Below are 12685 nucleotides of genomic sequence, written 5' to 3' on the forward strand. Positions count from 1 at the left end.
AAACCTATCAGTTGGTGTCAGCTAAGCAAATAGGAGAAAATAAATATTATTTATCCCTATTTTACAGATAAGGTAATGCCCAATAATGCCAGTGAGTGGCAGAGCTAGGATTCAAGCTAAGTTTGATTCCAAAAGGCAGCTGTTAGCTTTAACCAAGAATGACCAGTGGTTCACTGAGCTCTTCTAGCTAAGTTCTTGCCCCGAATTCTCAACTACAGACCTGCGTTCCTTGAGGAATTTCCTCGGAGGCGTCAGTAGGTGGCGATAGGGCCCCTGTGGGCCACTCTGTCCGGCCCGCGTCCGTCTATGGTGCCAGTGCGCAGGCGTCATCGCTGCGCTTCCGGGCGCCGTTCAAGGTGAGCCAGGGGCTCCGAGGATCTCCTCGAACTCCCTATTCCTCAATCCCCTTTCCCGAATCGAACCATCCCCCGCACTCGCAACCTAGCGTGCTAAGTACCGGAGTCAGGGTGCCCAGGAGATGGCCAGGTAGCCACCAGAGGAGGCAGAGCTGTCCGGACGTGTGGGTCCCGGCGAGGCCCTTCCGGCTCTAGACCCCGCGCTTCTGCTTTGCTGCGCGGTAGGTCGTGACTCTCTGGTCTTCTGGCGGTCCTCGTTGTCCAGAAGCGGAGCGTGACTCCTCCCCTTGGTCCTCTTGGTCTCCACCAGGCGGCGCAGTCAGTCCGCCCCAGGTTCCCCTGCGCTGCGAGCCCTGGCCACCCCAGGGGTGTTGAGATTGGCAAGGAGAGAGGCGGAGAAATGAGCTGTCAGAGAGCAGTGTACCACTTGAAATAAGTTTCCCTCGTGGACTGTGCTTTTCGTCATTAGAATTTCCTGAGTACATGTGCAAATCCCTATGCTCCACCCCCAAAGGTCCTGATTCAGTAGATCTGGGGTGGGGCCTGGAAATCAGCATTTTAAGCAGCTGCTCCAGGTTGATGCCCATGAGCTGCGGACTTCACCTTCAGAAACACCGGTATAACTGGTGGAGAGGAACATTGCATTGGGTTGGCTATGGGACTGTTTATCTTATGGAAGGCTTCCAAGAGGAAGTGATTCTAGCTGGGCTTTGAATTGAGGGACCAGAATATCCATTGCTTCTTTACCCCACAGTGATGAATTCCCTCCCCACTACCAGCAGGATGCAGAAGATCTCAGTGCTGTTCTTCCTGGCCTGGGTCGGCTTCCTCTTCTACGCTGGCATTGCCCTCTTCACCAGTGGTTTCCTGCTCACCCGTTTGGAGCTCACCAACCATAGCAGCTGCCAAGAGCCCCCAGGCCCTGGGTCCCTGCCATGGGGAAGCCAAGGGAAGCCCGGGGCCTGCTGGATGGCTTCTCGATTCTCTCGTGTTGTGTTGGTGCTGATAGATGCTCTGCGATTTGACTTTGCCCAGCCCCAGCGCTCACACGGTCCTGGGGAACCTCCTGTCTCTCTGCCCTTCCTGGGGAAACTGGACTCCTTGCAGAGGATCCTGGAGATTCAGCCCCACCATGCCAGGCTCTACCAGTCTAAGGCTGATCCCCCCACCACCACCATGCAGCGCCTCAAGGCCCTTACCACTGGCTCACTGCCTACCTTTATCGATGCCGGCAGTAACTTTGCCAGCTATGCCATAGTGGAAGACAATCTCATTAAGCAGTTTGCCAGTGCAGGTTAGTTTGGGCCTCTTTGAAGGCCAAGAATACCTTAGCAAACTTTTTCTTTAGAAGTCAGAGAGCCAGAAATTTGGGTGCCCTGCTGCATGCTAAACTGTGCTGTGGGAGGACAGGGGAAGAGACAGAGACAAGGGCCCTGCATGCAGCAAGTACAGGTCTGGGCTTTGTCCTGGAGTTTCTAGTCTGCATGGAATGTTGGCTTTATTTTGGGGGAGCTCTCAGTAAGGGGCAGTGGAGAAATGAAGAGGAGAAGATACAAATCTGGTATCCGCACAAGTAAGAGAGCAGAGAGTCCATGCCCTGTCCACTCACTGACTTGGAAAAAGTAGCATATACTCAGGAAAGACAGAGCAGCAAAGGTAGCCAAGAACTGAGAATTAGCAGAGACTTTTGTAGAAAAAGTGAGAAGTCTGGTTATTGGGGAAAGTATGGTTATCAGGGAAAGCTTCTTGGCAGAAAATCTTAGGCCTTGGAAAATAAAGAGTTGCTGGATGGAATTGCTGTGCCTTAGAGTGCATGGCTGAGATTTCTGACGAGTCTTTAAAGGTCCCCCTTTTCTTTTTTCCCCTGCCTTGACTCCTGCTCAGGCTGTGATCTACTCTCATGTCCCTGCAGGAAGGCGTGTGATCTTCATGGGAGATGATACCTGGAAAGATCTTTTTCCTGGAGCTTTCTCTCAAGCTTTCTTCTTCCCATCTTTCAATGTCAGAGACCTGCACACAGTGGACAATGGCATCCTGGAACACCTCTACCCAACCAGTGAGCATGGGGCCAGAGGCAGGTCTGACTAAAACTAGAAGCTGGGGAGGGATGCTTCAGATCACAAATTCTGAGCCTCCTAAGGGTGCAGTGCCCTGGGCTTATGTCCCTTGACATAGTGTCAAAGGCTGGCTGGGGTTGAGGAGTGGGCCTTAGTTTCCTGTGCTCAGTGTTCTTCCTTTCACAGTGGACAGTAATGAATGGGATATGCTGATTGCTCACTTCCTGGGTGTAGATCACTGTGGCCACAAGCATGGCCCTCACCACCCTGAAATGGCCAAGAAACTTAGCCAAATGGACCAGGTGATCCAGTGAGTGTGGGTTATTGGCTGGGGAAGTGGGTTTGTGTCTGAGAATCTCAGGATATATTGGCCCAAGAGAAAAAGTCTTTACCTTGGATCCTCTTTCCTTCCTGAATTCTGTCTTTTCTAGGCCTGCCTTCCTTCCTTTCTTCCTTTCTTAATGTTTATTTATTTTTGAGAGAGAGAGAGAGAACGTGAGCACAAGCCGGGGAGGGGAAGAGAGAGAAGGAGTCACAGAATCCAAAGCAACTAGGCCTTTCTTTTAAAGCTAGGGGTCTCATTCATTTTGAGTAACTCAGCATGTGGCTTTGGGCAGTAGATTTATGAATGAAGAGGTATCTCTTTGCTAAAAATCTGAGCCCTCCTGATGGAAGTTATGGCTGGGGGTAAAAGGGTTTCCAAGGAAAATCTTCATCCATTCCTACCCCCTGACATATTTCTTGGCCCTCAGGGGACTTGTGGAGCGTCTGGAGAATGACACACTGCTGGTGGTGATTGGGGACCATGGAATGACCATGACTGGGGACCACGGAGGGGATAGTGAGCTGGAGATCTCGGCTGCACTTTTTCTGTACAGTCCCATGGCCCTCTTTCCCAGTGCCCCACCACAGGTGAGGTCTGGGGTGTGCTTTGTCGGGTCTCCTGGTATTCAGCCTCATCATGATCACAGCATTCTTGTGGATCCCTCCATTTTAGGCCCCCAAATTCATGACCCTGGGCATTCCCCATTCATTTCCTACCTAGGTCCCTATGTCTTCCATTCCAAATCCTGACCTCACCTCTGTGGTGAACCCATTGGCCCCTCTCCTTTTCCTTTAGGAGCCAGAGATAGTTCCTCAAATCAACCTTGTACCTACGCTGGCCCTGCTGCTGGGCCTGCCCATTCCATTTGGGAACATCGGGGAGGTAATGGTTGAGCTGTTCTCAGTGGTTGAAGACCCCCAGCCTCACTCCTCTGCTCTGGCCCAAGCCTCAGCTCTCCATCTCAATGCCCAGCAGGTAGGTGATGGGTTGGGCTTCCAGGTATTAGAACTAAGGTGGGCATAGGAGAAGCATAATGATCACTCCATTGTCCTTTGTTCATTACAGTCCCACTGTCCATAGCCATGTCCTCCTTCCATTATCCCTCTCTTCCTCCCTGTCCTGGACAGAGTTTGGGCCCCTGATTTCCAGATACCCACTTTGGTAACACTTACCCTTGCCTCTGTCCCAGTTTATATCTTTAATGTGTTCCCTTGGCCTCTGACCATTTTTGCAGGTATCCCGATTTCTTCACACATACTCAGCTGCTGCTCAGAACCTTCAAGTCAAGGAGCTTCATCAGCTTCAGAACCTCTTCTCCAAGGCCTCTGCTGACTACCAGCGGCTTCTGCAGAGTCCCCAGGGGGCTGAGGCAGCACTACAGACTGTGATTACTGAGCTGCAGCAGTTCCTGCGGGGAGTTCGGGCCATGTGCATTGAGTCTTGGGCTCGTTTCTCTTTGGTTCGCATGGCAGGGGGTGCTGCTCTCATGGCTGCTGCCTGCTTTCTTTGCTTGCTGGTATCCCAATGGGTAACATCCCCAGGCTTCTACTTCCGCCCCCTCCTCCTAACACCCGTGGCCTATGGTCTGGCTGGTGCCATAGTGTGTGCTGGACTCCTGACAACTATTGGGCTGAAGCTGGATCCAGTGGTCCTAGGGGCCATGGCTGCAGTGGTCTCGCTCCTGACATTCCTGTGGAAAGCCTGGGCTGTCTGGGGGGCCAAGAGACCCGTGACAGCTCTGCTTCCCACTCCTGGACCTGTTCTGTTATTCCTGCTCATTCGTTTTGCTGCTTTCTTCTCTGATAGTTTTGTTGTAGCTGAGGCCAGGGCTACCCCCTTCCTCTTAGGCTCATTCATCTTGCTCCTGGTTGCCCAGCTTCACTGGGAGGGCAAGCTGCTGCCACCTAAGCTTCTCACAATACCCCGCTTTTGCCTTTCAGCCTCAACAGGCCCGCCACGGCACAATGGCACACATGCCCTGGGACTTGGAGTTGGGTTGCTTTTATGTATAAGGCTAGCTGGGCTTTTTCATCGTTGCCCTGAAGAGACACCTGCTTGCCATTCCTCTCCCTGGCTGAGTCCCTTGGCATCCATGGTGGGTGGTCGAGCCAAGAATTTGTGGTATGGAGCTTGTGTGGGGGCTTTGGTAACCCTGTTAGCTGCTGTGCGCCTGTGGCTTCGCCGCTATAGTAACCTCAAGAGCCCTGAGCCCTCTGTGCTTTTTGTGCGCTGGGGGCTGCCCCTAATGGTTCTAGGCACTGCTGCTTACTGGGCATTGGCATCAGGGGCAGATGAAGCACCCCCACGTCTCCGGGCCCTGGTTGCTGGAGCATCAGTTGTGCTGCCCAGGGCCGTGGCAGGGTTGGCCGCTTCAGGGCTCATGCTGCTACTCTGGAGGCCTGTGACAGTGCTAGTGAAGGCTACGACGGGTGCTTCAAGGACCAGGACTGTCCTCACTCCATTCTCAGGCCCCCCAACTTCTCGCGCTGACCTGGATTATGTAGTTCCTCAAATCTACCGACATATGCAGGAGGAGTTCCGGGGTCGTCTAGAGAGGACCAAATCCCAAGGCCCTCTGACTGTGGCCGCTTATCAGTTGGGAAGTGTCTACTCAGCTGCTATGGTCACGGCTCTCACCCTCTTGGCCTTCCCACTTCTGCTTTTGCATGCAGAGCGCATCAGCCTTGTGTTCCTGCTTCTGTTTCTGCAGAGCTTCCTTCTCCTGCATCTGCTTGCTGCTGGGATACCCATCACCACCCCTGGTAAATACATTTCTCAGCCCTGATTCATCCAAGGACAGTAATGATGTGACTTCAGCACCTCTTGTTTTCAGGGAGGTGTTGCTTCTCTGATTCTTCACACACTTGGGAGGGTTCTCCAGATGTCCTCTTATCTGCTGTAGCCAAGCTAATTGATCCCTCCCACTGGCTCTCAAGGCCAGCAAGGTTCATGAAGGAGGGAGACAGGAGTACTCCAAGACTCATTTCTTATGGAAATGCTGCATCTTCATGAGTGCATTTCCTGATTTTCCAGTGATGGGAGTGGTGAATTATGAGTATGTAATGTTATAGTTAGCTGTGCATATATGAGAGAAAGAAAGAGATAGACCATAGTTCAGATGTTTGGATTAGAGTAATGGGTACTTAGTGCCACAGAGGGAATTAATAATAACAGTGTTGAATGTAAAGAGGTTGGGTGATGGGCGTGTGCAAGTGTGTATGAGCGTGTGTGTGTGTGTGTGTGTGTGTGTGTGTAGCACTGAAGTAGTAGGAATATATGATCGTGAGGCAGTAGACTATGGATTAGAGAATGGGATGTGACTGTGAAGAGGTGTATCTCTTTCCCCAGGTCCTTTTACTGTGCCGTGGCAGGCAGTTTCTGCCTGGGCCCTCATGGCCACCCAGACGTTCTACTCCACAGGCCACCAGCCTGTCTTTCCAGCCATTCATTGGCAGGCTGCCTTCGTGGGATTCCCAGAGGGTCATGGCTCTTCCATCTGGCTGCCTGCTCTGCTGGTGGGAGCCAACACCTTTGCCTCCCATCTCCTCTTTGCAGGTACCTCCTCATTCCTCTCTTGCTTCCCTTGTTTACTCTGATTTTGAGGAAGGAAAAGAAACTCCTGGATTTGAGTGGGGAGATGTGATTTAATTGGATCTTTGGCACCCCTTGGCCAATGCTAATTGGAGCCTCAGTCAACTAGAGTGGTTGCGGTCCAGGGTGTCCTGGCCCTGGGTCCTCCATTGATTCTAGCCCTGCCTTCCTCTGAGACAGTAGGTTGCCCATTGCTTCTGCTCTGGCCCTTTCTGTGTGAGAGTCAAGGATCCCGGAAGAGGTGGCAGCCCCTAGGGAATGAAGCTGAAGCCAGAGTCAGGTCTGAGGAGGAGGAGGAGCCACTGATGGAGATGCGGCTCCGGGATGCACCTCATCACTTTAATGCAGCACTGCTGCAGCTGGGCCTCAAGTACCTCTTTGTTCTTGGTATTCAGGTAGGTGCAGGGAGAGACCTTTTCTCATGTGTGTACATCACATTCTTTTTTTCATACTTTACCAAAACCCTGGGAGAGAGCCTTGACTGAAGTACAGATAAGCAAAATGGTTGCCCAAGACCATGGCCTCAAATGGTTATATTGAGACTTAAACCTGAGTCTCCTTAATCCTAGTGGTGGATTGTTTCTTCTCTACAAGCTAGATCTGGACCCTGCTGGTTGCATTTGGGGATACCTCCATTAGTGGACAGACTGGAAAAACTGAGGTGATGGCCAGGGTTCTTTCCCAGGCTGTGGTCATGGATCTTCCTTCCCTTCAGAGGCAGAAGGTGTGACTCCGACATCTTCCTCCACCCTGGGAGACAGTGCCTGAGTATAAGCAGCACAGATAGATAGTACTTGCTCAGGGTCATACAGTGAGTCATGGTGAGGCCAGGAAAAGAATTAGATCTCCCAACTCCTCATCTAGGGTTTGTTTTTTTTTTTTTTTCACTGACATGCACTACTTTCCTACTCCTCCCATTCTTCACAGGGGTCTATAGCAACTCTCTCTTTGACCTGCTTCTTCCTCCCTTCCCAAATAGCTTGACCTTTCCTATTCTTTCTTAGATTCTGGCCTGTGCCTTGGCAGCCTCCATCCTCCGCAGGCATCTCATGGTCTGGAAGGTGTTTGCTCCCAAGTGAGTGGATTTGCTTGAGAAGTATTGGTGTTGGGGAGGGTGAAGCTTGGATGAAAGAGTGAACATCAGGGCGGGCAGGTTTTACCTCATCAGGGAAAAGGCCTCTAGATCTACTCTCAGTGTCCCCTGAGAATTCTCCACCTTTCTTTGCAGGTTCATTTTTGAGGCTGTGGGCTTCATTGTGAGCAGCGTGGGACTTTTCCTGGGCATAGCTTTGGTGATGCGAGTGGATGGTGCTGTGAGCTCCTGGTTCAGGCAGCTTGTTCTGGCCCAGCAGAGGTAGCCTAGGCTGTGAGTGCTGGCTTGTGGCCACAGAGAGAGCTGAAGAACAATCTAGCCTGGCCTATACAGGTGCTGGATCATCTGCAAGAGAGGCTTAGCCGCACTTCTTACCACCATGCAGCCAGGAGCTACTGACATCTGGGACTTTATTATTTTATACTTCAAAATCATAGTGGGGCATGGTCCCTAACTCCTGCTTTGGATGCATCTAAGGAACTTGAAGGTGGTCTCCAAAGTAGAATAAAATAATAATGTAAATATGTGTATCTGAGGGGGGGAGCCCCCACTGTCCTACAGAGACTAGGAGGAGGATCATGGTCCCCTCCCATGAGGGGGACAGATCTTGTGCAGACCTGGCTACACCTAAAAACTTTAGGGAAGTGGTTGAAGTTGTCTGAATTCACTTCTCCTACCTTTTCCCAAATCACCTTTGTTTTCCCACCTGCCTTTTTTTTTTTTTTTTTTTTTTTTTTGCCATGTAACATATTTTATTAAATTCTTATGCTGTGGTTAATAGCAGAGACAGCTGGAAAGACAATCACAGGCAACATGGAGTACACAGACCCACTGTCTAAAGCCCCAAAGTGTTGCATTCCCTCCTCTGTTGTGTTCTTTCATGCTAGAACACTCTTTGCCCTTCATTTCTGTGAGGGCCAGGAGGCCACCCTAGTTTTCCAACCTTTGCTGCCATTTATCAGACCTAATTGCCCATCTTACTTAGCATTCCATCTTGTCCCATTGATTATTCCTGACTTGAAGCCAAAACTGTAAATTTAATGCGTGTCTCTTATGCTCTCCATCCACCTCACTGCTGCGTAAGATTAAAGTGCAGGTGTGAAATTCTCATGGAAATTTCCATCAAAGGAGGGGGAGGAGAAGACCCGTTAGGAGAAAGGTCAGGACTGGGATTTGATGTTTGATAATGCCCAGGACAGGAGATGAAACAACTGAAAGAACAGATGTCAGATCATGGAACAGCACTTTCACTTGGTAGAAAGAAGAAAAACTAAGTAGCAGTGATGGTGAAGTAAAGGTGTTCACCACTGTGGCAGCTAAAGGAAGAGTTGGAGTTATTAGTGGCTAATAGTCTCTAGTGCTACAGAGGTCAAACAGAAAGATAAGCTCATACTGTTTCAGGCAGTTAGAGGATAGGACATTGGTAACCCTGGCAGGAATAGATTTAATAATGTAAGAGAAGAAGTTAGGTCCCAGCTAAAACTGTAAGATGAATTTTAAAAGTTCCCTTCCCCTTCCTTAATTTGGGGGACACTATTCCTAAGCATCATTTAATGAGCAGACAGTGCCTCTGTGATAAGAAAAGACCCCTTCCCTCCCCTAGCACCCATGAGAAAGATTTCAGAGCCCAGTCACTCACCTTGTCCTAGTCAGATTCTCCCCAAACCCATTCCTTTTTTGCAGAAAGTCTCATTCCCTGGAGCCTAAGGAAAATCAGTTCTGCCAACCATTGGGTATTTCTTCTCTGATCTAACTACAAGATCCTTTTAGAGAAAGATCTATTAAAAATTCCTGGGGGTGCCTGGGTGGCTCAGTCAGTTAGAGTCTGACCTCAGCTCAAGTCATGATCTCACAGTTCATGGGTTTGAGCCCTGTGTTGCGTTCTGTGATGCCAGTGCAGAGCCTGGAGCCTGCTTGGGATTCTGTGTCTCCCCCTCTCTGCCTCTCCCCTGCTCACGCTCTCTCACTCTCTCTCAAAAATGAATAAACATTTTGAAAAATTAAAAATTCTTGGGGTACCTGAGTGGCTTAGTCAGTTGAGCATCTGACTCTTGTATTCTGTTCAGGTCATGATCCCAGGGTCATGGGATCCAGCCCCATGAGCCCCTCTGCTTAAAATTTTCTCTCCCTCTCTGCCCTTCTCCCCTGCTTGTGCTCTCTCTCTCTCTCTCTCTCTCTCTCTCAAAAAAAAATTATCATTTTTGCCCCTTACTTGCCATCAAAGAAACCATTACACATTAACTTACCATTTGTTGTTTTGAGAGAGAGTGTGAACTGGGGAGGGGCAGACGGAGAGGGAGAGAGAATCTTAAGCAGGCTCCATGTTCAGCACTGAGCTTGATGCAGGGCTTTAATATCCCATCACCCTGGGATCATGACCTGAGCCAAAATTGAGTGTCCAATACTTAACCAACTGTACCACCAGGGTACCGCTTTTATTTTTTTAAGAGCTTTATTGACGTACAGTTTACCATAAAATTCAGCCATTTAATGTGCACAATTTGGGGTGCCTGGATGGCTCAGTCAGTTAAGCATCTGGCTCAATTTCAGCTCAGGTCAGGATCTCACAGTTGGGAGATCAAGCCCAATGTTGGCCTCAGCACTGGGCATGGAGTTTGCTTAAGAATCACTCTCTCCCTCTCCCTCTGGCCCTCCACCGCACACACATACACACTTTCTCTCTCAAAAAAAAAAAAAAAGTGCATAATTCAGTAATTTTTAGTATATTCAAGAATTGTACAACCATCATCACAGTTAATTTTAGAACATTTTCATCACCCCAAAAAGAAACTCTGTACTCTTTCCTATTATCTGCCAATCCTCCTTACCTCCATCCCTAACCCTAGACAACCACTAATCTGCCTTCTGACTATATTTGCCTATTTTGGACATTTCATATAAATGGAATTTTATAATATGTAGCCTTTTATGGCTTTCACTCAGCCTGATGTTTTCAAGGTTCATCCATGTTGCAGTACATGTGAGTATTTCATTTCTTATGGCCAAATAATGTTCCATTGTATGGATATATCAGTTTTGTTTATACATTCATCTACTGATGGACATTTGGGTTCTTTGTACCTTTCGGTTATTATGAATAATGCTGCTCTGAACATCGATATACAAGTTTTGTTTGGATGTCTGTTTTTTTTTTTCACATATGGTTAGTGGAATTCTTGTGGAATTGCTAGGTCCTATGGTAAATCCATGTTTAACTTAAAAAATTTTTTTTTAATTAATGTTTTATTTATTTCTGAGAGAGAGAGAAAGAGAGAGAGACAGATACAGTGTGAGCAAGGGAGGGTCAGAAAGAGAAGGAACTACAGAATTTGGAGCAGGCTCCAGGCTCTGAGCTAGCTGTTAGCACAGAGCCCAACGCAGGGCTCAAACCCACGAACCGTGAGATCATGACCTGAGCTGAAGTTGGACACTTAGCCGACTGAGCCACCCCGCCACCCATGTTTAACTTTTTGAGGAACTGCCAGTTTGTTTTCCAAGGCTGCTGTGCCATTTAATATTCCTATCATTAGTGTATGAGGGTACCAGTTTCTATACATCCATGACTTTACTTACTATTAACTATTTTTGATTCTAATCATTCTAGCAGGTGTGGAAAGGTATCTCATTGTGTTTTTGGTTTGCGTGTCCTTGATGACTAGTGATATTGAGCATTTTTCTTATGCTTATTGGAGAACTGTCCATTCAGATCCTTTCTCTGCTTATTAATTGGGTTTTCTTTTTATTTTTGAGCTATAAGCATTGATTGTTTATATACTCTAGATAGAAGTCCCTTGTCAGATATATGATTTGCAAATATTTTATTCATCTGTGGGTTGTCTTTTTTTTTTTTAAAGCAGGCTTCACACCCAAGGTGAGGCTTGAACTCATGACCTTGAGATCAAGAGTCACATGCTCTACCAAGTGAGGCAGCCATCCCAGGCATTTCATTTTCTCCATAGTGTTATTTGAAGCACAAAATTTTTTAAATTTTGATGAAGTCCAATTCGTCCTATTTTTCTTTTGCTGACACTTTTGGTGTCAAAAGTAAGAAATCTTGTCTAGTGACACAATTCAGTTACAGAAATTTTTATCACTCCCATAAAGTCTCTATATTTTGTTTACAAGGAATCCCCCATTTCACTGTAGGCCACTGATCTGTTTTCTGTTTTTCTAAATTTGTCTTTTCTGAACATGTGATACAAATGGAATCATCAAATATGTGGTCTTTTGGTCTGGTTTCTTTGATGCATGTATCAGTTTTTGCCACTTTTTATCGCTGAGTCATATTCCATTATATAGCTATGATAAGCCATTGGACATTTGGATTGTTTTTAGTTTTTTTTTTTTAGCTATTATGAATATTTTTGTAGCTGTTATTAGCATTTGCATACCAGTCTTGGTGTAGACATAATTGTTTTGTTTTTTGTTTTTCTTTTTGAGAGAGAGAGGGCGCAAGTGAGCAAGGAGCGGAGAGAGGGAGAGAGGGAGAGAGAACCTCACTCGTAGTGGGGCTCAAGTTCACCTGATGCAGGACTTGAACTCATGAATGGTGAGATCATGACCTGAGCTGAAGTCAGATGCTTAACAGACTAAGCCACCCAGGCACCCTTGTTTTTGTTTTTCTTGAGAGGATTCCTTGGAGGGTTATTGCTGTATGATTTACTTTTTTTAGAAATTGCCAAACTATTTTCTAAGGTATCTATAATGTTTTATGCTCCCACTATGTATGAAGGTTTTAGTTTCTCCACATCCTCACCAACAATTGGTATTATCTGTTTTGTTTTGTGGTGGGTTTTTTGTTTGTTTTGTTCTGTTTTTTAAGTAGGCTCCACACCCAATGTAGAGCTGGAACTCAAGACCTTGAGATCAAGAGTTCCATGCTGTACTGACTCAGCCAGCCACACGCCTTTGGTATTCTCTGTTTTTTTTTTTTTTTTTAAATTTTTGTTAATGGTTTATTTTATTTTTGATGAGAGACAGACAGAGTGTGAGCAGGGGAAGGGGAGAGAGAGAGAGAGAGAGAGAGAGAGAGAGAGAGAATCTGAAGCAGGCTCCAGGCTCTGAGCTGTCAGCACAGAACTAGATGCAGGGCTTGAACCCAGGAACCATAAGACCATGACGGGAGCGGCCGTGTGTTTTCTTATTGTAACAATGTGTGTATGTGTACAATGGTATCTCAGGATTTTAATTTGCATTTCCTTGATGGCTAATGATGTTGATCATCTTTTTATGTGCTGCTTAGCCATTCATGTATTGTTTTTAA

General features: G+C 47.5%; 1 protein-coding gene across 4 annotated transcripts; it reads left to right on the forward strand.

Moving 5' to 3' along the window:
* Positions 1-330: 330 nt before the first annotated feature.
* On the forward strand, positions 331-9593 carry PIGO (phosphatidylinositol glycan anchor biosynthesis class O). Of its 4 annotated transcripts, none has more exons than XM_077756261.1 (11): positions 331-356; positions 1136-1650; positions 2269-2412; positions 2600-2723; positions 3166-3325; positions 3534-3713; positions 3973-5500; positions 6087-6293; positions 6510-6724; positions 7334-7404; positions 7558-9593. In XM_077756261.1, exons 2-11 carry the CDS (start codon positions 1140-1142, stop codon positions 7685-7687), a joined length of 3270 nt encoding a protein of 1089 aa, XP_077612387.1. In that variant the 5' UTR covers positions 331-356; positions 1136-1139; the 3' UTR covers positions 7688-9593. The 4 variants fall into 4 exon arrangements, with proteins under 4 accessions (XP_077612387.1, XP_077612389.1, XP_077612390.1 ...); XM_077756263.1 differs by having other exon boundaries at positions 332-356; positions 1139-1650; XM_077756260.1 differs by lacking the exon at positions 331-356 and adding an exon at positions 914-973 and having other exon boundaries at positions 1139-1650.
* Positions 9594-12685: the final 3092 nt, after the last annotated feature.

Source organism: Crocuta crocuta, unplaced genomic scaffold (genome assembly GCF_008692635.1).
Source record: "Crocuta crocuta isolate KB4526 unplaced genomic scaffold, BGI_CrCroc_1.0 scaffold431, whole genome shotgun sequence".
Lineage (NCBI taxonomy): Eukaryota > Metazoa > Chordata > Mammalia > Carnivora > Hyaenidae > Crocuta > Crocuta crocuta.

Bases quoted from the DNA above. Each gene is read 5' to 3' on its own strand.
- PIGO (XM_077756260.1), top strand. From the start codon at position 936: ATGCCCATGAGCTGCGGACTTCACCTTCAGAAACACCG. The intron at 2,724-3,165 runs GTGAGTGTGGGT...CTTGGCCCTCAG, and splicing joins CAAATGGACCAGGTGATCCA to GGGACTTGTGGAGCGTCTGG. The intron at 6,725-7,333 runs GTAGGTGCAGGG...ATTCTTTCTTAG, and splicing joins TCTTTGTTCTTGGTATTCAG to ATTCTGGCCTGTGCCTTGGC.